At 43.5% G+C, this 26,177-nt stretch overlaps 1 protein-coding gene across 3 annotated transcripts in view; it reads right to left on the bottom strand.

Moving 5' to 3' along the window:
- Window positions 1-26,177, bottom strand: part of PLEKHM3 (pleckstrin homology domain containing M3) — a 171,158-nt gene that overhangs the window by 90,140 nt on the left and 54,841 nt on the right. For all 3 annotated transcript variants that reach the window (XM_036254483.1, XM_036254484.1, XM_036254485.1), the window contains 2 exons: window positions 16,062-16,207; window positions 5,115-5,308 (listed from right to left, as the gene is read on the bottom strand). In XM_036254483.1, coding sequence (XP_036110376.1) covers window positions 5,115-5,308; window positions 16,062-16,207 — 340 coding nt within the window. The remainder of the gene's footprint in view (window positions 1-5,114; window positions 5,309-16,061; window positions 16,208-26,177) is intronic.

The raw sequence follows: 26,177 nt of genomic DNA on the forward strand, positions 1-26,177 counted from the left end.
TGGTCTAAACAGCTGGTACGGGTCTGGTGATGTTTTTAGCAGTCCAAGGTAAATGAGAGGGAAAAAAAAAGAATAGTAGAATACATGTAAATCTATTTGATTTTATAAAGCTGTTTGATTTTGAGGCTGTTTGCCTTTTTTTTTTTTTTTTAGTGTTACTATGTTCTTATATCCTTTTATGAAATAATAGGGAGAAACAGGTGGTAATGTTTAAGTTTGTTTTGGCTACAAACATTTATATAAGACAACCCTATAGATATCTCCACAGTTTTATTTTAAACGTACAGGTCTGCGAAATGCAAAGGCCTGGTAAACACCAGCCAGGAGAAGGCGCGGTGAGCGGAGCCGGCGGCCAGGCCTCGCTCTGCAAGGCTGCCGGCCGGCAGTGCGCGCAGGCGTGCCGGTCAGCCAGCCCACCCTCCCCCTCGTGGGACAGTGCTGGCTGCACCTCCCGCCTTCCTTCGCACTGTCCTAGAGGACCTCCAGCAAGGCTTCAGAATGGGAAGCGATTCCTCGGAAGAGTCTGGAGACCTGTGGACACCACCATCACCCAGAGCGAACACACCAGGGAAAACAGCAGCGACCTGGGCACGGGCCCTACTGCTTACCAGCTCTGTCACCTCAGGCCAGTCCTGTAGTATCTCAGAGTCAAGTTCTTTCTCTTTCTTGTTATTGTTGAAAGTATTACAGATGTCCCCCCTTTTCCCCCATTGATCCCCTCCTCTCCACTCCTACCCCCTCCTGCTTTCCCCTTCCTAATGTCGGTGTCCAAGGTATGCATATATATTCTTTGGTTTATCTCTTCCCACCCCCCATCCCCCTGAGGTTTATTAGTCTGTTCCTTAAATTCCATCTGTTCTACCCATTTAAAGGGGCTATTGTAAGGAACAAATAACATATTTATGGGAAAGTACTTCTTAACTGATAAAATTGTGATTGCTTCATGGGCACAGGTACCAACATAAACTACTGAAATAGGCTGGGGATAAGAACGACAGGGCAGCATGTGTTTCAGCCACATGGCCCTGAGTTTGGAGAGAGGGTAGGATCAGAGACCACGGCACAGCACGAGTCCAGTATCTCAAGCTGATGGCTGTTCTCGGCTCTCGGGCACGAGGGAAGCTGTACAATCAAAGCTGCTGATTTCCTAAGGGAACCAGACAGCAAGCTTCATCTTCTATGTTCATAAAAACTCCTGATTAGTTAAATGTCAGCAACTGTTTAAAAACCTGGTGGGGGCCCAGCGGGTGAACATCAACCCATGCATCAAGAGGTCCCCGGTTCAATTCCTGGTCAGGGCAAATGCCCAGGTTGTGGGTCAAATCCCCAGTAGGGGGCATGCAGGAGGCGGCCAATCAATGTTCTCTTCATTGGTGATTCTATCTCTCTTTCCCTCTCCCTTCCTCTCTCTCTAAAAATCAATAAAGAAAAAACCCTAGTGGGGGCCATCTCGGAAAGGCCAAATAAAATGTGTCTGAGGGCCAAACTTGGCCCTGAGGTGCCCATTTGGGACTTCTGATCTGCAAATATATCCCACTGCTCCATGTTCAGCAGGATGCTCAGGGCAGGGGCCCTGCCCGCTCCCCCTGGGGCCTTCCCAAAGACTTCCCTAAGGGCTGGTGATCCGTGTGTGTCCTGACAGCGCCACGATTTTCCAGAGTTCTTCATGCACCTTCACGTGTGGACACTGTAAATAAGGCTTCATGAAAAGTTAGCTGGGCCTTGAACCAACCAGCAGGTCGCCATCTGGGAGTCCTCAGCAACAGTGAGTTGTCAGCACTGTAAACATTTTAGACTTCAGGGAAGACATTGACTTTTTCTAAGCTAATTACCTCTGCCAGTCAAGATTTGCAGTATGAGTTCAAGAACAAGACGTTCATTTAACAACAATAACAAAAACAGTGAGGATGAAAACTGGACGATCATCATAATAAAAGGCCTAAAAGCAAACTGTGACTGCCCTAATAAGGCGATGGCCAAAGTTGGCTCCCTGGCGGTCGAGCGCCAATACAATTAATCAGTCTGTTTTCAGTTTTCTCACGACAGCAATATTAACAGTTTGCTTTATTCTGTTTATATGGTGCTGACAAGTCTTCAGCATGTTGGGCCTACTTGCTGGAGATTAATGGCTACGCTTCTACTGAGGTAAAAACCAGGCAAGGAGACAATGCCTTTTACGACCAGATAAGAACTGGACTTTCTTTGCTCTTTTCTGTTCCCCTACTGCCTATCAACTGCTCTCTTCATTTCTATCAAGGATGTGTAAGATCAGTAGTGTCCAGAGGTTCTTCTCACTGTCTGAACCCCCCACCCTTGCTGTAGCCCCAGGTGAAACAAAAGGAACCTGGGGTATTGCTTTCGGGTAAGTTTATCATCTCTAAAGGTACAGCTGGCTAATTTTGTTTTAAAAAGTCAGATTCCATATAAAAGTGAAAACTAGGTAAGAGATGACCTCTGACAACAGGATATTAGCACATCAGGTGGGCGATGGTCTCCTTCGTGTGCATGGTTATTTCTGTAGACACTGAAGTAGACAGAATTTTTTCTTTTATTGATTTTTAGAGAGAGTGGGAGAGACAGAAACTGATGAGAGAGAACATCGACTGGCCACCTCCTGGTGCCCCCCAAGTGCCCCCCTTGGGGGATCAGGCCCACAACCTGGGCATGTGCCCTGACAGGGAATCGAACCAGCGACCTCTTGGTGCATGGGTTGACTGACACTCAACCACTGAGTCACACTGGCCAGGCTGAAGTATGCAGAATTGATAGTATGGCCCAGCTGCAAGAAGTATGAACATCCCAGAAAATCTCTTAGACATCTCTCTCAAAATAGTCATATTTAAAATAAATCAAAAAGATTTGAAATAACTCAAGAAGACCAGTCCCCCTTAAATCCCCTCTCCCTTAAAAAGGCTGTAGAAAGGATGTTTGTTGCTGGCGTATTTTGCTCTGTGCCAGGTTGGAAAGGCATAGTAACCTCAAGCATCTAAGTACAGAGAAACCAAAGTAACAAAAGTATTTGTGTGTGAAGTGCAAGACAGTTAGAGTAGAGCAATGCAATGAACTAGATTTGGGCAGATCTTGAATGCCATGCATGTTCTTTATTTGTCCTGTGCGAAGGTTCAGTTGGAAAGAAAGGGAGACAGATTAGACGGAGGGTGCTGCAATACCCCAAACTCTGGGCCAGGGTGCTGTGCTGGAAGTGAGGAGAGAATGGTCTGAGACTTACCCCTGAAACAGCACCACTAAATCTTTTTTGACTGATTAGATTTGGTCTGTAGTTCATTTGTTCATTCAACAACTATTTTTAAAGGTTTCGGATGGGTCAGACACTGTGCTAATTAACACATAGGAAAGCAAGAAAAGGAATTGGAAGATAACTCCTTCCTCTAAATTGGGCACCAGCCATTGTTCAGTGGTCTAAAGTGACGCTGTAATAGACATTCATCCTCCCTCCTTCCTTCCATTTATCCATGCGATACTTACTACACCTACCTCGTGCCAGGCACTGCCCTACACAATGGTCATGAACAAGTCCAGAGAAGAAAAATCAAGAGGAACAAAAAGACCTACTGTCTTAATTCTCACAGCCTTGGAGTGCCTTCTTTCTAGAATCTCTGTCCTGTCCTGGTGGCCCTAAGGCATAGTACACGGTGGTAAACCACCAGACTGTGGGAACAGCATAGGTATTCTTAGTCCTCCATGTGAAGGGAGGATCTCCTATTTAATTTCTAAATGTGTGCCCTGATTTGGCATATTTAACCAAAGTAAAACATTATATCAGAAAGGTATCTAACATAATTCCTATGTGCACATTTAAATATTGTCTAAATACATAGGCACGAGAAAAACCAGCTCTGAGGAAAGCCAAAAGGTCCTGAAAATAAAAGAACAAACATACTTTAATGTAAAAGGTCTTGTATATAGTTTAGTTGGTAAATTAGTTTGAAACATGTAATTCTACTGCCTTTCAGGGAAAGCCCTGATATTTTAACATTAAGATTTGCCTAGTCTTTATAAGAACAAATCCTGACCACTTTCTAGTGCTTTCTAAAAAACAACTAGGTAATAGATGACTACCATGGAGAAGTATTTTGCTTTATGGCAGCTGCCTTTTCATTATTATTTTATGAGAGCTTGTCTAGATATTATGTATTCTTCACCATCTACATTTAGTTCTTTTTCAAATGTCTTCTTCAGATGCCTGGGGTTATGTCAGTGTCTTTGGATCTAATTGGATCTCAAATAGCAAACTATATCACTTTTAAAACTTTCCAAAGGTTCTTATGCACGTAGGCGTACCTCCAAAATCCATGACTAATGTATGCTTTTGGTCATTTCTACTAAAACAAAAACATTAAAAGGTATTTTTAGAGCTTATGAACACCATCAACAATTATGTCAAGTATAAGCTAGCCCGCATATGCCAAAGTGAGAATTTAAATGCCAATAAAATCTAACTGTAAAGGAAGGAGTTTGATGAGAGCAGGAACATGTTCCCTTCAGTTTGGTTTCGAGGCTCTGAGCCTGGTGTGGACCTGTGTCCCATGGACTCGGAGATGACAAGCTGTGCGGGCAGCCCGCTCCCACGGGAGCGTGAAGGGGCAGGGCCCTGGGCCTGGGCCTTTGACCCCTAGCCCTACTGCCTGCATCCCTGTCCAAGCTTCTTTCTCTGTGGGAAATAAGATTTGAATAACCACCTACTTATTTCCTGCTGAAAAATGTTTTAAAGTTATGGAATATTTGAAACATGCTTATTTTTACTGATGATACATAGGAATTAAAATTCGGAAAAGTGTAGAACACCACAGAAGTGATCAATGAAGACACTGCCACAATCATCTCAAGTTAACCGATAAGTGAGAGACGTCTTCGCCGTCTGGGGAACGCGATCCTTGGGTTAAAAGCCTGCAGTTATGCTGAAATATTATTTTCATTTTGCTTGGCTCAACCTGATGGAGGACCATGGAGGAAAAAGTCAAAGATGAGCCCAGAGGGAGAACCACAGAACTGGAGCTGGTCTGTGTTGGAAAGGCCCCTGGAGATCATCTAACCATCCTCCCAGGGCAGGAAAGAAAAACAAACGGAAGCCATCTGACATTTATGACTCTTACCTTCGGCGCAGATCCTCGGCCACGGCTGCCCGGCAGCTGAACAAATAGGCTCGCAGCGATCTGAGCCGCTGCCGCAGCCGCACCACGGTGGCCAGCGGCTCGGCGTGCAGGTACAGCATGGGGTTCTCCCGCTGGATGTCGATCAGGGGCTCTTCGTACACGTACTCCAGAAACTCTTTGGCCTGCTTAGACACCTACAAAATCAATGTCCTCAATGAGTTCTGGTGAGTCATCCAGCTTTCCACGCCGCCTCAAGCTAAGAACCACAGCTTAACTATCCCAGCCAAACGGAAAAGCCGTTTCACTAAATATAAATTCTGGCTTCTCTTTCTCTCTCCCAGAAACTCAACTGGTAAAAGTAACCTGGGCATTGAAAGAAATTCATTAATTCTGTTTCCTGATTACATGAATCTACAGATGTGATAAGATGACCCAGGACTACAAAGACCCAGTATACTTATGTCAATTTTCTTTTTTTAAAAAATATTATATTTTCGTTATTTAAGGTGTAACCAATGGGGAAAACTAGGTGAAAGGGATATAAGACCTCTCTGTACTACCTACACAACTTTCTGTGACTCTCTAATTATTTGAAAAAAAAAAAGGAATTACGACAACTGGTTTTAAAAATACATATATGTATATACATATATATGTACATCCTATAACATTTTTATAAGCAGCTGTTTTCAAAAATAGATAAATCATGCACATATTATAAAATTAAAAATAAATAAAAGAATATTTCAAAAATATTACTTGCAGAATAATTTCAATGCATAGAAAGGCTCAAACACACACTTTAGTGAGCAGAAAGGAATTTCTCTTTTAGGACAACTTTAAACCTGGGCCGCTCTAGCATATTCATGCAACTCAGTATCTATCTCTGGTAGTAGAGGACAAAAGTTGATTGTGAAATGTCATTGTCATCAGCAGAAAAAAATAGTAGAAACATAATGCATCAAACAGACAGAGGGAGTTGTATAAATAATGCATAGACACTGGTAATCTGGGGGAATCTACATTCTTCTTCACTGATACTGAGACATGGATTCACTGGCGATACAGAGAGTTGGCTTAGTTTCTATTTATAGAAGGTAAAACCCCTTCATCAAGTTTCCTCCAAACCCTATCCAGTACTGGAGGTAAAGCTGGAATTCATCATAAAAACAAAATAAACAACTTTGCTTATTAAAAAGAAAATGGAAAATCCACTGTTTCACACTGTAGGCTAGAAGCTTACAAATGCAGTTAAATAGAATATAGTCCCTACCTTCAAGGGACTCACTGTTTGGTACAACAGACAAAAATTTAAAACAAAATATACATGTAACACATAGCCTGTTATTTACTACACACACACACACACACACACACACACACACACGCAATATGGATAAGGTCCACTGGTAGATTAAAGGAGGGAGAAATCAACTATGCTGGGGGAGGAAGCTAGGAGCCAGGGCCGGCCTGGTAAAACAGGTCACATTGGCTCGAGGTCTAGGAACATAAATAGAAATTCACTTGGTGGGCAACGACGGGACAGAGGAGATATAACAAGCAGACACAGCCATGAAAACCCATCAGTATGTGCACGTGATAACTAAATGTATGGCTACTGCATGTTGATTAAAAACACATGTTTATGAAATTCAATATTATCATTTTCTTTTATTGTAAAGCTCACATAAAAGTTTATGTTCCTTACAGAGATGCAAAATATGCATCAATTTTTTTCTAATGAAAGTATCTTTCTTTCCCCCTGAAAAGCAATCGTTTTTGCGGTACCTGCTGTGCTGTGTAACCCTCTGGGGCCCTGCAGAGTTAGAGCTGATGGAGTTTACAGTTCTCTAACTCCAGCTCACAAAGAAGCACCTAGATTTCGCCAAAACCTTTGACTGCTTTACCAGACACGCCTCACTCCGGGGCCGAGGCCCAGGTACACGCCAGGCACTGTGGTAAGCACTGGGAACACACCAGGTGTGGCCCTGTCCGCATGCAGCTCACAGTTCAGAGGGGAAAGACAGACTTGGGTTCGAACAGATTTTATTTATCATGGTTAAATATTTGCGATATTTAAATATCTTAAACGAGGGAAAAACGAATGGTGTTCTGAAAAATGAAGTACAATCCACTTGAAACTGTTGCTGAAAAATGATGTATTGTACAATTCAATTAGTCTTTCTGGCTCTATTGAGCAGTGTTTATACTGAGTCAGGGCCCTGCTGAATTAGGTTAACAATGCTACCTTTTAGTAGGTGAACAGAAGGACAAAGGGCACTGGCCAGTCTCCCAGGCCTTAAAAGGCTTCTCTCTTCAGGTGGCACTTAAGCCCGAAAGGAAAAAAAATAAAAGTCTTTTACAGAGACAGTAAAAGCGGTAAGACAAATGGGGCAGCAGCTACTGACATCAGCATTCATAAACCGACATCACTAAAAACAAACACCCAGCCGGTTTCAGTCCTGTCTGGGGCTCTGCTCCCGGGGTTATTAACGAGGGTTAGGAACACGGAGCACGTCGTGGCGAGGCGGCGGCGCGAAGGAATCCCTCCCCGCCGGGCTGGGCCGCTGGCCGGGACGCTGAGCACATGCTCGGTTTTGAGAATCAATCACTGATGTGGGGAGGGAATTTCTGAGAGAACTCAACATTCGACATGAAATGCACTTTCCCCCGAAGTTCTAAATGGCCCTCCATGCTGGTATGAGGATTCCACTTTCAAACTTGAGTGTAATTTAAAAGCTTTTTAAGGAAGAAACTGTTTAAAATATATATAGTTACTTAGGGAAGGAAGCCAATGACACTCTTAGGTGATAAAGTTTATGTGACAGAAAGTCGCTTTCTTGTTAATATAAATATTGCACGAGTTATATGTGAGCGCTGAAGGTATTTCCCCTAAAAGCCAAGAGCTACTGTCCTACTTCTTTCCAACCAAATTTATGAAAAACGTGCAACGCCGGAGTGCTGTCTGATGTACATGGACACTCAGCTCACGGGCGCAGACGGATGAGCCCCATACTCTTTCTTTAAAAAATAATGAATGGTTTTGCTTGGCATGCTTTCCACGATCCCACTCCATTCACACTGGAAACAATTTTTGCAGGGTCAATAGCTCACTGACCTATTAGTATTTTACTAAATAATATTTAATGTTTATTAGGAATATAAATGAAATTCTTTCCACAGCTCTTCTGCCTTAGCACAGAACAGTTTAAGCTACAAGAACTCAAGGCTGGGACTGGGTTACAGTGTGTGAGCTGGTTCCTCTTCACAGCCTTGCCTCCACATGACTCCAGAGAGCGGAGGAGGAGGCACTCCAGGTGGAAACAGGTCACCTCCCACCTCACTCACGAGGCATTGGAGAAAACAGCACAATCACAATAATTAGCTCTAAATTAATAATGACCAAATCTGCCACATACACATACGTATTTGTACATAAACATACTTGTCATTTAATTGGAACATTAAGCATCCTTGGTACATAGATTTATTAAGCTGGTGACAGCTAGCTCTTGAAAACAAAGTTCTTGAATGTTGTTCAAGTTTACATAGTTCTGAGAGAGGTTCTGGAAGAGTGCACAAGTATGTTCCCCCACCAACACATCCTGGGAAGTAAAGCAGCGGGCAAAGGGAATGTTTCACCACAGGTGGCGAGTTCGAGATGAGGTGGTGGTGCTGGCGGAGGTGGTGGTATTGCGGACTTTAGTTTTTGTTAAAGGAGAAAAATGCACCAGAATAAAACAGATAAGAACAGTCTTAGAATAACAAGGACTGGTACAGATAATCTACTTTAGTTTTTCTCAACCTGTGTTCCAAGGAATACTAATCCTACAAAAAAGATGTTCTGAGGTCCAACGTGAAATACGCACACGCTGCATTCTTCTCTTGGTGATTCAAAGTACAGCATGTTAGCATATTAAAGCTCTGGACATCTTGAACTAGAGAAAACCTGCTTACGCCAGCCACTTCCCAAACCTATTGACTATAGACAAGGCAGCTGTTGAATGTTGAGCAGGCTGTATGGGGGTGGGGGTGCGGTGGGAGATGAAATCCAGCCTGGGCTCCACTCACTAGCCAGAGGAAGGGGCGTCCTTCTGTGACCCGCTTCATCCTCCTGCTAAGCTGTGAGCTCCCAGGGCTGGGCTCTCCTAGGGGCCCTGTTCCATTTATAGGGCTGGCCTCCCTGTGGCCCGCCTATGGAACCCTCTTTTTGAGTAACAGCTATTAACATGCACAGAACTTGTTAATGTTTCATGGAACACACTTTGTGAAATGCTGAACTAATCTATTACCTGTGTTTAATAGAAAAAATTAAGTTCAGAGAGCTTAAGTGACTTATCTGTGATCATGTGTGGCAGAATTAGAAACAAATGTCAGAACTCTGAATACTCTGTGCTTGTTAGCACTGTTTATATTCACAGTTCTTTTTATTATTTATTCTTTAATTTTTTATCTTCACCCAAGGATATGTTTTTATTGATTTTTAGAGAGAGAGAGAGAACACTGATGTAAGAGAGAACATCAGTTGGCTGCCTCCCGTATGCACCCTGACTGGGGATCAAACCCACAACCTAGGTATCTGCCCTGACTGGGGATCAAACCAGCAACTTTTTGGTGTATGAGACAATGCTCCAACCAACTAAGCTACCCAGCCAGGGCTTCCTTTTATTTTTTAACAACTCTACCATAAGCGAACCTGCTCATCTTTAACAGAGATCCCTGTGCTTCCCTCCTCCCCAGTCAAATAGCAAGCAAATGGGCTACAAACAGAGACTAACCTATAATATAATTAGGTAGTACACTGGCATGTAGGTTCCCATTGGATTTTTACCTCTAAAACAAAAACTAAAGTCCAGTCACACTTCATTTATCTAGAATTCTCTTGTTTGTGTATTTGGTGTCCCTCGGGAGAAATCATGAGGCAGAGACCATGTCCCAATGCCTAGAATGGCGAGCACAGTCACCGTTCGATAAATAGTTGCTGAACAAATGAATGAGTACTTCACAAGACTCTGGCCGTGACTCCGAACCACACCCCTACTGCAAACACTTCTGACAGCTTGGTTATCTGTTTCCCAGTTCACAACATATTTAGGGGCCATAAAGTAGGAAAGGCAGCACAGTGACAACAGACTGACAGCTGACACCTGGTACTAAGGGAAGAAAGGCACCTGTAAGAAGATACAAGTGAAAGTACAGCGTACAACCCCGACAGAGGGCAGGAGCCGTCCGGCTCACGAACGTACACACTGCACCTAGGAAGTTATCTGCAGGGAGTCTCACTCGTATTGAAAGAACTTATATTCAAAATGATGCATAAAGTGTTTCACTGGATCACTGTCTATAACAAGCAAGATTGGAAAAACCTTAATGTCCAAGGGGAAAAAAAAAAGGTCAGGTTGAATAAATGTGGGTGTGTGTGTGGGGGTGTGGGGGTGTAAAATTCATGATAAAATATGGAGTGGCTATTTAAAAAAACAAGCCCAAGGAAGAGTTCTATGAGATAGATGGAAAGTTCTCCAAGAGTAGCTTGTGTACCATACTGCCTACTACCATTTCTGTGTAAAAAAACACATGTATGAGAAATGAGCTCTGGAAGGATACATAAGAAAGAATGGGTGGGAGACAGAGGTGAGAGGGAGATTATCTATGTATATATGCCCTTTGTACTTTTGTTGTTGTTGTTAATCCTCACCCCAGGATATTTTTCCATTGATTTTTAGATAGAGTGGGAGGGACAAGGAGGGGGAGAGAGGAAAAGGTGGGGGTGGGGAGAGAGAGAAAGAGAGAGAGAGAGAGAGAGACATCAATGTGAAAGAGACACATTGACTGGTTGCCCCCCGCACCAACCCAGCCAGGGCCAGGGACTGAACATGCAACCAAGGTATGAGCCCACGACTGGGAATCAAACTCAAGACTCTTTGGTCCATTGGTCACTGCTCTAATCGCTGAGCCAAACTGGCCAGGGTTGTACTTTCTGAATCTTGAAATTTGTGAAAGTATATTTTAAAAAGAAGAATAAAAGTATAGCAGCACAAGGCAATTTCTTTATGAAAAACTAACCTCCTACACCACATTAAAGCACATTGAAGTTTTCTACTGCAAGACAGAATAATCATAATTCTAATTCTGAGGCAGTAAAAAAAGTTAATTTCTATTATGTATTTTCTTAAGTGACAGTTAAAATTTATAAAATAATAAAAATAATATAATGACATTACTGAAAATTTGGAGAATAAAAATTGAAAAGGGGGGGAAAAAAGATCACCCATAACTTTACCACAGTCAATAACCACTGATTGCTTTGGTATAAGGTTTTCTTCCACCGTATCTTTCCATCTCTGAGACATCATGGTGAAAGCTTATTGAAATCTATCCCAACCATAATACTTCTTGGTCCTGTTAAAACAGGCACTGTGGGCTAATGGAGGAGGAATCAGGAGATCTTAAGTTTAATTAGAATTTGTTCTTGAAACCTCCAAATGACTCTGAACAAGTGGTTTTTCCCATCAGTGAACTGTCTCCAGCTCCGCAAGGGCTATAGCGCCCAGCCTGAACGCCTCTCCAAACAACAGAGATAGGAAAGGGTTTCTGTGACATGGAAAACCCCTGGCTCAGTGGAATGTGAGTATTCAGGCGCGGATGCAAAACTATTTTTTAAAAGCACAGCGGAGGGGAACTATTAGGAAGAGTTGAGGGTAGGTCAGAGTTCTTTACCACCTCTTAGTCATGCTGGTATAACTGAATGGTGGTGGGGGGGGGGTGTCAGGGGAAAGTTATCATCAAAGAGAATTTCATTAGAAAATGGCTATAGAATTTGAGGACAGGATTTAGCTGCTGGGTAATCCTGGAGCTCAGTTCAATTTGCAGGATGTACACCGGAAAATAGATGAAATCCTGCTTTAAAAATAATTAGGATTATTATTACTCCAGAGGGCAGACAAGGAAACCCTTAAGATGACAGATTTCATCCTGCTCTGCAAAACCATTTTTTCACTTGTTTAAATGGATAGGCCAGTCACGTACTTGCTATTAGAGAGAGCAGGCAGATCTAACAGAAAGATGTCTGGTTTTAGAAACTGATAGGTCTGAATTGATCCTCACAATTAGGAACATTAAGATAAATCCTGCTTCTGAGCAAAGACAGACAGACACTGCACTAAATGGAATAGAGTTACTTGATGCCTGTGCGAGATGATCCAGATAAAATCGACCAGCTCTGTTCTTGCTGTAAAATCTTCCCTTGTTCACTGACACCCTGAGAAGGAACGGTCTGACAGAGGACACTCTCCTTACGGGCAACATGGATGAAGCGAGGGTACCCGATATGTTCGTTTAGTAACCTATCCTCTCCAATTCGAACCCTGTCATTGGGATGACCACCATGGCAAATGCCTGCTGCAGAGAAAGACCGCAAGTGTCAGTGGCGGCTAACCTGACGCGTGATGGCCTGGGTGGTCTTTACAGCTCACTGCAAACAGACCTGGGTTTCCTCCTCCATTTCACGTCTGCATGAACTATGCCTGAATTGTTCGTTTTCCTCATTCAGCGGCACCGTTTCTGCTGTAGCTCCACCGACTGGCATATTTTCTGCTGGCAGGGCCACCAGCCTAAGCCCTCAATGATCACAGAGCTAGGACCACCTCACTCACTTGCTCCCTACACATGTCTCTTAGCTGTCAAAGCCTTGCTCCAAGTAGATTGATTTAAACTGTCTTAACCAAATTCAACTAGCATTCTTTCCCCCTAAATAAGTTTTTATCTAATACACACATGGCAAATATATTTATAGCCTCTATTCAGAGTGTCAAATACAAGATGCAGAGGAGAGAATGATAACTCTGTCTGGCAGAGGGGAAGGAAAGAGTCAGGAGAGGAAATGAGGTTTAAGCTGGGTTTAGGACTTGCGGTGCTGAGTGAGGCCAGAGGAAGACGAGGTGTGCAATGGCATGGCAGGACTGGGGAAGAGGAAGGAGCCTCAGGGTGGTGGGGAGGCGATGGACGAGGGGCCTCGAAAGGCAGGGACTAGAGATCACAAAGGTCTTTATGTCAAGCTAAGAGATTTGTATTTGCCTTATGTACAATCACGGTAACAGCTGCCATTAACTGATCACATATTATGTACCAGGCGCTGCACTAGGTGCTTTCTGTGAATCATTTATTTAAGCAAAGAACAAACTTATGAAATAGGTACTATTATTATTATCTCCACTCTGAGTATGAAGAAACTGAGACCAAGGAGGGTACAAAATTCACCCAAGGTGAGATCAGGACGTTTTTGGAAATACTGTTGGTGCAAATTAGAACTTTTTTGGAAGTTGCTGGGGCCAGACTTGAAGGCAGGAAGCACAATTAGGAAGCTACTGAACTCCTTCACCGGAATGCTGCTGAGGGCTCACGTCAGTGTGGGGGCAGAGTCGTGGGTGCAGTGGAGAGAGCATGTTCTCAAGAGCGCAAGTTCCCTGGCTGATGTCTGCCAGCTGAGGAGGCAGGGATGGCGGAGGAAGAGTCCGGATGTCTCCCCGCACTGGCAGTGGTGACTGGTGAAGCCATGTGTACTTAGGGGGACATTAGGGGGACATTAGGGAGGGTGATGAGCCCACTCGGGGCATCCTGAGAGTGAGGTGCACAGGGCAGGCTGAGTCACTCGGTAGGCATCCCTGCTCACCTGCACTGTGCCAGGAGCTGTGCTAAGACAGGCTCCCTGTGCCCAGGGAGCTGACTGTTACAGAGAAGACAGATATGCAGCTGACTATTACACAAATGTGAGGATAGTAACAATTACAACAACGTCCATTCTTCAAGTGCTTATCACAGGCACTTGAAGAGTGCTTTTCTTATATTATCCCAACTCACACCACTCCCTTCGGTAAACATGTGAATTATGATAAGAACGATGTTTATTTGGCCCACATAGGTGCCAGGACAGGCACTGTTCTGAACACTTCCCGCGCATTCGCTCCTTCAGCCAGCAGTGCCCATCTGTTACCACTGCCTCGTTTTACAGATGAGGACAATGAAGCACAGAGAGACTGCTTAACTTGCCCAGGTGAGACAGTTAACGAGTGATGAACCTACGACTTGAACCCAGGCAGTCTGGGCTCATTTTACAGATTAAGAAACTGAGGTTCAGGGAAGCTCAAGTGATTCAGACCAACAAATCAAGCACCTAATTAAAGGTGAGGTAGGATGTGGACAAATGCCTGTTTAACAACCAGCTCCTGTTAGTAACCCCTAAATCTGCAGTTCCAGAGACCCATGCGTGGTGGTGGCACAGAGGGCCATGCGTGGTGGCGGCACAGAGGGCCATGCGTGGTGGCGGCACAGAGACCCATGCGTGGTGGTGGCACAGAGACCCATGCGTGGTGGCAGCACAGAGAGCCATGCGTGGTGGTGGCACAGAGACCCATGCGTGGTGGTGGCACAGAGGGCCATGCGTGGTGGTGGCACAGAGGGCCAGCAAAGGAGCAACGGGGACAGTGGGAGCACCAGGGATTTCATCAAGGAGGACATGCTTTTGTGAAAGAGTGAGCAGGGACTCCACACATGGGTAAAAAATATCTAAAGCAGACATGCGTGGACAGATGATCTCTAAACAAGAGAAAGGGCTCTTTTATTATTATTATTAATTTATTTTTGTTATAGATGTCTCTCCTTTTTCTCTGCAGACACCCTCCTCCCTATCCTGCCCCCAACCCCCAGCATTGTTGTCTATGTCCAATGGTTACGCATACATGCATATAATAAGTTCTTTGGTTTATCTCATCCCTCCCGTGCCCCCCCCCCCCCCCGAGGTTTATCAGTCTGAACCGTACTCGAGAAAGGGCTCTTCTTCCTCCCAAGATAGCAAGAGAAGCAGAAAGGATAGGGACAAACTTCTATAGACTTGTAGGTATTCCTATTCATATCCCATAGCTTCCATTTTCTCCTTGAAGGAGGCAAGGCTGTACACTAAGGAGTGGAATGAGGCATCTCGAAGGCAGTGAAGATACAGATGGCTACTGAGTAGAAAAGGAGACAGGGCTACCCAGAGGTGCAAGCCTATTGGTCATGCACAATTTTCATGTTCATTTTAGACTTCAAGATGACAGTTAGGTGACAGCTACAGGCACCTTCCTTTTCCACCCACCTTGCTCCCAGGTGATACTGTTACAATGAAAGCAAGTCTCAGACATCTACTAGCGAGGAGATGTAAAAACAGACAACAGCCTGCTTTGGTTCACAGCACGTGCGTGGAAGGCTCACTCGAGACAGATGTGACAGCACCCTGGCAGAAGGCTCCAAACAGCCCTAGTCAGACCAGGTAACAGAATTCCCTGCTCTGTGGCAGGCACTGCAGCACAGGAGAACCCTAAGCCTAAAGTACCACTCCAGCGCAGGCTGGGTTCCCCGCCTTGGAATCCTAGTACCTGGCTTGTGCAGCCGTGGAGATGCTGTACCGTGTGGCTAACTCACTCACAGATCTCAGAGGCAAAACTGGAGCTGGAGCTAAAAGTGGGAACCATCAGCATGTGAGTTCTGGTGGTTAAACCCACAGAAAGGAGGGAGATAACACAACAGGACAGAAAGTGGGAATAGATCTTGTAGCTTTTATGAAACTACCTAATCAAGTTCTAATCTCATTGTCTTTTTTTTTGTAATCCTCACATGAGGATATTTCTATATTTATCTTCAGACAGAGTGTGTGTGGGGGAGAGAGAGAGAGAGAGAGACATCGATGTGAGAGAGAGACACATTGATTGGTTGCCTCCTGCACAACCCCAACTGGGGCCAGGGGCAAACAGCAACCGAGGTATGTGCCCTTGGCTGGAATCGAACCCTGGACTCTTTGGTCCACGGGCCAACGCTCTAACCACTGAGCCAAACCGGCCAGGGCTTATCTCATTGTCTATGTGACAACGTACAAACCAACAGCCATCATGAAGTGCGCCCGGCCTCTGGGCCTACCTTGTATTTTGAAGTGTCCCAGTTGTGGACTATGCGTGCTGGGATGAGAAAGCTGTCGTCCACGTGGCAGCTGCTGCAGTAATACCACCCGCTGTAACTGCACACCTTGGCTTTCCCATTGGAAAGGCCTATGGACCGCTGGCATCCTGTTCAAAACAAAAGCCAAAGTCTATGATTATTGTACTGTTAACAGCACAGGACAAGGCTACACAACCCTCAACTCAAGTTAAACAAAATTCCACAACAGGACAGAAATACAGGTATAGATATGTGTCCTCCTTCCCTCCTAGGAGATCGCTGAGACTGGTCCCATCTCTGGTCACTTCTGATTCCATCTCTGCAGCACGCAGCTGCCACCAACTGCCTTCCTACAGCCCCCGTCTCCTCGCTTCCCTCCTCAGAAACTCCATTTCACCAGGCACTTCGCTGGGGCTTCTCATACAAGATCAGCCACACATCTCTATGAGAGAGATGTTATCAGCTCTGTTTCACAGATGAATAAACTGAGGTTTTAGCCAGGTTAAGTATTTTGTCTTGAGGTCACCCAGCCAATAAGAGATGAAGTTGGATTTGGCTCTAGGCTTGTCTGACTCTAAAATGATCCTAAACACTGGTATGTAGCCTTCCCTTTGCTTCCCAAATCAATAAAGGGTTTGTCCTTTAATTGGCCCCCGTCTCACTTTTCCAGCTACCAACTCCTCTCCAATGGGAATATGACCTCTTTAGTCCAGGCAGAGATGCTCCCACTGTTCCCCAAATGAGCACAGTGGCTCACTCCATCCCCCATGTCTTAGTGCACAGTGCTTCTTTTTACACAAGAGTCTCTTCTCTGATCTCTACTTTGCCAAATCCTGCCGGTTACTCAAGGCCACTGGCTGTCTGCAAGTGATTGCTAAGGCCCTTTGCATGTCCAAGGAAGTCCACGGTTCTGGGAGTGCTGCCCTGGTACTGCCGGGGGCCTGGTAGTAATCATGGCTCTGCTACAAAGCAGCCACTCGTTTTCCTCAGGTGGGAGGAGCAGCCTGCTGCTGGGGAGCATAGCAACTCTGTCACAATCAATCCAACGGACAAAATCCAGAATAGGTCATCATGATTATATAAACAGCAGTATTTTTCTGACAGTTTTTGATTTACAGCTTTCATTTGAGAAATCCTTCCATATGGCCCATTTCATGGCTGGGTGCTAAGAACTACATTTATCAAAGGAATCTCACATTGAGCCTATTTCATGATATGGGTACAAAATCAATTATTACTACTAATAACAATGATATAATGATCAGTGTTGCACCCCATTTCCATTAGAAGGAGCTAAAACATTTATTTAACAAATTGCCATCCTACGGAGATACTGACTCACATGAACTGTGTGAATAAAAGGATCACAAAGCTCACAGAACTTTCATTTCCATCGCTGATAAAATGACATCCGTAATCAAGCAGTGTCACAGTGCATCTGCCGGAAAGAAGGAGATCCTACCGTTTTTAAACAGGAGAGGTGGTGAAAGACAAAGTAAATGTGTTGGTGTTACGCTACAGGAGCTCCATACTCTTCTTTCCTAGAATAGCTATTTCTTTACTACTGAGCAGCAACAAAATCCTACCCCGCTCCTGTCTTCAGATTGGCTGAGGAATGTGTGAGAGATAAGCAAGAACCCAACACTCGGCTGCTGCTGCCGGACGCGAAGGAGGTGCTGTCAGTCACAGGCTCTGAGCGCTGGAGCAGACGGAGCGGTCCGCTGCGCCGTGACCCCGCTTTCTCCAATGAGCTTGCCTCTTCCTGTGCGAGCAGCCAGGACCACACTGTAAACTTCTCAGGTCGATTTTTATCCTTAGCACTTAACACAGAGCTTTGCACATGGAAGACCATCAATAAATATTTATGTCGAAGGGACGACAAATGGAATATTATTTAGCACACAAACAGCTACATGCATATAAAGAGATTTTAATTTCCCATAGCTATTCTAGACTGATCCTCCTAACCTGGTCATCTGCCTCTTGAAACAGCCTACTTTTGTTTGTTTCCCTATGATAACATGTTGTCTTTTCTAATAATTCTACATTACACATGTGTTCATACGGGGACTATGGAACGGAGTTGAGTGGACCTCGACATCTTCTAGACACTGGGCTATTGCAGTTTCCAAAAATGAATAGGCAGATTGACTTAATGCTGAAATGACACTGAATAGAACACGTTCTTTCCTAATGATTAGAAAGGGGTCGTGATCTTGTAGAGATTCAGGATCATCATCAGTGTTGAAACTTTCACCATAGAATACAGCAAAAATAAATTTAGGTTATTTTAGCTTTTTTGGCTATTTGAATTTTGGATATAATAACAATAGTAAGCACCTGCTGGATAGTTATATACACTTCTGTGGGTACTACTGGGGTTGTAAGTCTATACTTTTTAATGACTTTATTATAATTTTCTAGATGGAACATACATAGGCAATATTAAAATACACAAATGTGCATTTTAAACAAGCATGTAGCCTAAAGATGTGTATATCAACCAGGCACACATACCCAAAGCCTAACCTACTGGGGGTTCAACTATACAAGCGAACAAATGAGCTAAACATCTCGCCTATTTACATAGGTCTCAGGCTCATAGACAAGAAAAAGGCTGAGACAACATGGCTCAGGTTCATTCAGGTTTTCATTTAGACAGAAACCCCAGCACAAAAACTCGACCTAATCCTTAGGTGTCTTTACCTTTATACTTTATTTAGAACCATGGTCTCCTACTCTTGGTGATGAAATCACCCCGAGTAACAGAAGTAGGGTTCAACCTACCCACATGATACGTGATGTATAGACAACCTCTAGTCTAGAGTGACGAAGCTTGTTCTTGCCTAGGGTACAATGGACGTATGACCCATCAATTCTCTCGGTCTGCTTTCCACTGCAGAATTAATGGGTTAACCTAAATCAGTGGTTGCCAAACTCACTGAGCATCAGAATTTTCTAGAGATGTTTGTGAAAAATATAGAGCCCCTCACCCCAGAGATTTTGATTCTATAGACTGTAACTTGCATTTCTACCTAACCACCACCAGGAACTAGGTGGGTAAGAACTGAGAATTGTTCCCTGATTTCTAAATGACTGCCAAAGTCCCTCTAAGCTCTATAATTCTAATTCTAGTCAAGTGAAGTGCAGAGGGTGTATAAACTATGGGCTCAGTGGAAAGCTCATAATTTGTCACACTGTTTACTTTATAGACTTCCAAAATCAACATTTAAGGTTCTCAGTCTATTTCCAAAAATTTACTATGTAGAAATAATGTGAGTCATTTTACCTGTGTTCTCCCAGAGCATCTATTGTCCCCACTGAGAAGAATCTTATTTGACTTAGAAAGAATTACAACTTTTTTTTTCAGTCCTCACCTGATGATATTTTTCCATTGATTTTCAGATAGAGTGGGAGAGAGGGAGGGAGAGAGAGAGAGAGAAACATCAATGTGAGAAACAGACACATTGACTGGTTGCCTCCCACATGACCCAGACCAGGGCAGGGGATGAACTGCAACCAAAGTACATGCCCTTGACCGGCATCAAACCCAAGATTCTTTGGTCTGATGACCAATGCTCTAACTGCTAAGCCAAACCGGCCAGGGCAAGAATTAAAACTTTTAATCTTCAAATCCAATGTATTTGTCACTGAAAAAACATAGGATGGTCGGGAAAGAAGATTAGAGGCTAGTTGGTTGGCCTGGTGTAGATTCATTTTCTAAAAACAACACACACCATTTATTTGAAGAAGGAAACACCCATTCTTTCAATTAACTGCAGGATTTCTTTCTTTAATATTATACAAGAAAATCATAAGCTAAAAATGTCTGAAACAATTCCTTATAAAGATACACAACCTGGAATTTCACTATCATTATAAAGTTTTCAACAGAGGGGAAAATGTGTTTTCTTAATAATTACTGTTAGAAAAACACAGTTTGGAGGGTGCCAAAGCTGGACTCTGACAAGCAACATTATGGGGAGAAAAATCGAGCTACAAAGCAGAAACAAAAAATAATTAATTGAAATAACTAATTAGAGCTTATTTACATATTATATTTGTATGCACTTTCAAATAGACTTTTCAACAATGTTTCTAAATTAAAGGGCATCTGTAGTAGGAAACACTCTACACGTTGGATCAAAGCAAATACATTCTTCCCAATCTCTTTTTGAAACTTTTCAGAGAGTGTATTCAATTCATCGGAACAAAAAACTATCTCACAAGAGAACCCACTGGCCTTTTTTTTTTTATTGCTTCCCACCCCACTTCAAACCTTTAATGAACACATGCTCTGAAGAGCGCAGCTTCCCTCTGATACACTTAGGGAAACAAATGTAACCATTTAACTGAAATCCTATTTGCTGCATGTAAGCCCACTTTCCAAAAAGCCTTTTAAGACACCCCAAAGAATCTGTTGCTGGGGGTTGAAGCAGAAATGTTGGCATAATTCTCCACAAAGGCAAATCTTCCTTCCAACAGTGTTCCCAGTCAGCTCAATCGGCTGCATGGGGTGTTACTGAAGCTGAGATCTGAGGAGGAGCCAACCACCTTTTCTGTTTCATGGCTACCAACCCAGCCCTCCGGCCCCTGACCAGCAGTTGGAAAATTCGTGGGCATAAGAGACAAGTAACAAGGACTGTGGCTGGATCCAGGTGAATCCCTCTGGGGAAAGAACACACACAGTGCTTCCTAAGTATCATCAGCCATGCTACCCCTCTACCCAACTTGGTAAGGTAAATTCACTATTTCGTATTTGGAAGGTGAAAAGGCTCTAAGAGAACAGGGGCAAATGAGAAGGAAAAGGAGAAGGCACCTCTATAAAGGGAGAAAGAAGATGAAGAGAGTGAGAGGACACATTTTCATTTGCTCTGTTAAAATAGGAAAAAAGAAAACTGGCAGGTTGCAGACCCTCTTTTACTCTATGCCATGGGGTAGGGAGAGGAGAGGGGCCACCGGAGGAGAGGACTGCCCTGTCCCTCCCCCCCCCGCTCTGTCGTGTCCTGGCACGGAACGGTGAGCTGTGACAAGCATTGAGAAAAAGGTGGCTTGCAGGCCTGGACTTCGATCATATGCTTTAGAGACTAGAATTGCCAAAATGAAGAAAAACAGAAATGGTTCGATGACTCGGTAGTTTACAAGAATTAGGGGGAATCATAAAGAACAGCTTCCCTAGCTTGCAGCCTATAACCAGTGGCTCATGAGTAGTTAAGAGTTGAACGTGTACTTTCTAAAATAAGGTGTCACATTAGGTATACAAGTGAAAATTCTGCTTGGTGAGCCTGGCACCAGCACAAAGCTGGGCACAGAGTCAAGCCCGGGACTGTTGGAGAGAGGGCAGACGCAGCTTTTTGCGGTGTAGTCTTGGTGTCCATTAAAGGAAGTGGAAACAGAGCAGAGCGGGGCCAGCGTGCACCTTCCACTGCAGGAGGGACGGGGCGGGGATGTGAGACTGACCACGTTGTGTCCTCAAGGTCACAAGGTGGAACTGAGGCTATGGAATTCTACATAATGGTAATGAAAACAGCCAAGGGTGAGGCACACTGAGACACATCTATTTACAAGTACACTAGTCCCCCCTCATCTGTGAGAAATACAATCCAAGAACCCCACTGGGTGCCTGAAACTGTGGAGAGTACCAAACCCTATATATGTGCTATGTTTTTTCCTACACATACATCCCTATGATAAAGTTTAATTTATAAATGTGACGCAGTAAGAGATTAACAACAATACCTAATAAGGAAATAGAACAGTTATAACAATAAGATTAGGGTTACTGGAACACAAGCACTGCAATACCTTGACAGTTGATCTGATAATCCAGACGGCTACTTGAGTGCCTAAGTAGGGGGGGAAAGAGGGAGAGTATAAAGCAAAGATATGCTGGACAAAGGGATGACTCATGTCCCCAGTGGGACGGAGCAGAACCGGATGAAATTTCATTATGGTAGTAAGAATGACACTCAATATAAAACATAAATTATTTCTGAAATTTTCCATTTACTATTTTCTGACCAAGGTTGACCACGAATAACTGAAACCCCAGAAAGCAAAACTGGGGGGTGAGGAGGGACTACTGTAAGTGATCTAAAACTTTCCCACCTCAAACAGCTAAGTTACTCTGTCTGTGGGACAAGGTGGTGACCCACACAACAGGAGGCACCTACTTAGTCATTTATGACATGACATATTTTGGTGGAGAATCAGGCATATGAAAACAAACGCCTCTGAGTATGCATTTTTTTATGTTAAAAGGCAAACAGTACCCACAAGCATCTCAATGAAACCTAAGGAACAAAGGGGGAATCCGGAAGAACCCCTTGTATACCACCTGGATTGCTCATGTGAATACAGGAGTGGGCAGAAGTCATTTCACAGTTGTTCGGATGGAGATGATACAAATCAATAACACAACAATTAATAAATAATAATACATTTCATGTGCTAACAACCATAAATCAACTTTTGCCCACCCCTGTAGAATGGCAGACTGCTGGCAATCCGTTCTTTTACCTTATGGGCTCACGTTAGGCTGCAACATCTCAAAACTATTTTCCCCATAAGGTTTAAGTCTTTTGATAGTGAATTCCCTTCCCAGGGGATGAAAATTCATGGTTGGGAAGGAATACACCTATAGGCACACCTCAGAAATATTGTGGGTTTGGGTCCAGACCACCGCAACAAATAGCGTATCGCAGTGAGGCAAGTGGTCATCTTTTTACTGGTGAAAGGTCTTGCTTTCCATTTTTAAAAAAATGCAACATCTGTGAAGCGCAAGAAAGTAAAGTGCAGTTATGAAAAGTACTGACGTTCTTTCCAAAGCTGTCCTGAAATTCATTTCTGTTCATCAGGAAAAAAATTCTGATGGGCTTCATTTTGTTTGTCTATAAACTGACTTTATAACAGTGAGACATTGTAAAAAGAAATTGTCAAGTATTGTTGGCCAAAGTTTGACTCAAAAAGTTGGGTTGGCCCTGGCCAGTTTGGCTCAGTGATTAGAGCGTCAGCCTGCGGTCCAGAGAGACCCAGGTTCGGTTCCCGCTAAGGGTATGTACCTTGGTTGCAGTTTGTCCCCGGCCCCAGTTGGGGTTGTGTGGGTGGCAATCAGTCGATGTGTCTTTCTCACATCAATGTTTCTCTCTCTCTCTTCTTCCCTCCCCCTCTCACTCTAACTGAAGATGAATGCAAAAATGTCCTCTGGTGAGGATAAAAGGAAAAAAAAATAAAGTTGGGCTGCACAGTCAAAGGGCTGACACATGTAAAAAGCATAAATAAGTAGCACTTGGGAGGAAACGTCCCTTTGTGGCTGACACACATGTAGGACAACAAGCTGGCCCTTGCAGAATGGACTGCAGCTACTGCCAGGACTATTCCTTAAGAATATGAGAAGCAAGTAACTCCTCAGGCACAAAATGGAACCACCTAGTGAAAGGATTTTTATTTCAACACAGCAATATGGCGCGTGTTATGCTTGTTAAGTATTAGCACCACCCCTGGACACAATGAGGGCTGAATCCACATTATATGTAGAGAAACAGACAGGCTGAGGCTGAGGCTAAGCCCAGCAGACATCAGCTGTCCAAGACAGTGGCCATCTAAGACATACAATCGTGTGTTACTTGATTATACTTGCAGTACTAAGGCAAACAAAAAAAAGATACGTTTAAAAATCTAATCTGAATACTAATTGGTTTAAAATTTAGAAGTACAAGTCTCAGGTAAGGATTTTTTTTTTTTTTTTTTTGCAATGAATGTTTAAATAGGTAAGTTAGCTTTGATTTATACATCATATTAAATATAGAGGTACTATAAGTAAAAAATGAAGTGAAAATCACGTTATATAATTACTGCTGATTGAAAATATAAGGCAGTGTGTCAGGGGTCCCCAAATCTATATCTTGCTTCAATAATGTTTGGAAGGAACAGAACTGGGGAGTCCCCCTTCTTCTAGCTTCCAACCACCCCCCCCCCAACCTCCCTTTCAGTTGCCACCTCCAAAGCTATCTTCTCTGCCATCCTCTGCCTCCAGGAACATCCAACACAGATTTTGTGATTAGCTCCTCATTGTCAACCAACCATGAGCTCCCGATTCATCAGAATTATTCCACCGAGGTGGAGGCCACCATCAACCACCTGGTCAACCTGCATCTACGGGCTTCCTGCACCTACCTCTCTCTGGGCTTCTACTTCCACCACGATGATGTGGGTCACTTCTGTGAGTTGGCTGAGGACAAGCATGAGAGCACCCAGCTTCTCGTAAAAATGCAAAACAGCAGCCACATCCTTTTCCAGGGTGTGCAGAAGCCATCCCAAGATGAGTGGTAAAGCCGTGAACGCCATGAAGCCACCAGGGCCCTGGAGAAGAACCTGAGCCAGGTCCTTTGGGATGCGAGTGCCCCAGGTTCTACCCAAGCAAACCTCCATTCTGTGACTTCCTGGACAGCCACGTCCTGGATGAGCAGGGAAACTCATCAAGAAGATGGGCGACCTGACTCACCTGCACAGGTTGGGCTGGGCGAGCATCTCTTGGAAAGACTCACCCTCAAGCAGGACTAGAAGCCTCCGGAGCCCAGGAGGCTTTGAGGGGTCCCTCTGCATCCCCCTGGTGTCAGGGACCCTGCTCTCTGCAGCCACTAGGCAGTTTTAACCACCCTGGAGCCCTCTCCTCATCCATGGACCAATTGAAAACAATAAAACTTTTTGAAGTTAAAAAAAAAAAGAAAATATAAACTAAAGACTTTCTACTCTTTCTAAACTTTATAATGTTTGTTTGTTCAAGCTCATGGAATGTTATTAAGATTATAAATCTTATGAAATAAATTAATAAATACCAAGTAGACTCCAACTCAAGTTTAGAAGTGTCAAGATATATTGGTCTTTCAGGTAAACAATGATTGAGAGCCTAAAGTCAATATTTAGTCAAAATTTATCTTGAAAGGCAATAAATCTTTATTTTTTCTAAGGGAAGTAAGTAAATATGTTCACTGTTCTAGAGATTCTGACTGCTTTTCTATCTACTTAATAGCTACCTTAAGTTATAAATATAAAGATCTATGACATACATTTTCACTAACAAAGAAATTATTTGAGTTTTTTAGTTACTTTCAATTTTTCTTACAACAAGATGCTTCAACACTGGTATTTATAGTAGGGTAAGATAAGAAAAGTTTAATAATTAAATGCTATAAATTCAGCATCTAGTATATTTAAATCAGTCTAAATTTAGTATTTTTCCATACTTGTTTTCCTCTTAGACTTTCTCATTTACTTCTGTTCCTGTCTGCTCTTTCCCCAAAGACTTCCAAGAAAATGGTAAGCAACTTAAAATGAAAATAATAAAAAGGCAAATGGATAAGTTTCTACATATTGCTTGCTTACTGCATGCCAGGTACTGTCATACACACTTCACACGTGCGCGCGCGCACACACACACAACTCTTGTCGATTCTATGAAGTGGGTATTATCCCCTTTTTACAAATGAAGAAGCTGAGGCAGCGGGTGATAAACTGCCTGTGGTTGTACATCTAATAAAAAAGGTGGAGCCTAAATGAGGTGGCATTTTATGAGCAACACCAATGAACTATATAGGTGAATTTCTACATAGCTACCTCCTTGTGGAGGATATTATAAAAGCTGTCTCCTGTGGATGACAATATGACAAGCACAGAACATATGAATCAACTATGCGAAAGTACGTAAGTCAGTGCATCACTGAATTCAGCCTAGGACCCACCAGCAGTAGCATCACCTCTGAACATGAAGGTGGGGCACAAACACAAATCCGTAAGGTGGGAAGCAGAAGAGACCAGACGAGCAGAGGAGGAAGCAATCACTCTAACTGGGGAGATGGGGGATGCTGGGTAGACACGGGCATTTGAGCTGGGCCTTAAAGAAAAAAGTTTTGGCAAAGGAAGTCCAAGTCGGAAAATCGGGGGGACACCAACAATTCTAGCTGTCTGAGCTCACTGCAGCTAGTGGGGTGCTGGGACCCACAAACTGATGCTAGAACCCAAGAATCCGGAATGCTATGGGAAGGAGTGCAAACTCATCAACAAGATAAGAAACAGCTAGAGTTGTTTAACACAGAACAG

Source organism: Molossus molossus, unplaced genomic scaffold (assembly GCF_014108415.1).
Source record: "Molossus molossus isolate mMolMol1 unplaced genomic scaffold, mMolMol1.p scaffold_m16_p_11, whole genome shotgun sequence".
Lineage (NCBI taxonomy): Eukaryota > Metazoa > Chordata > Mammalia > Chiroptera > Molossidae > Molossus > Molossus molossus.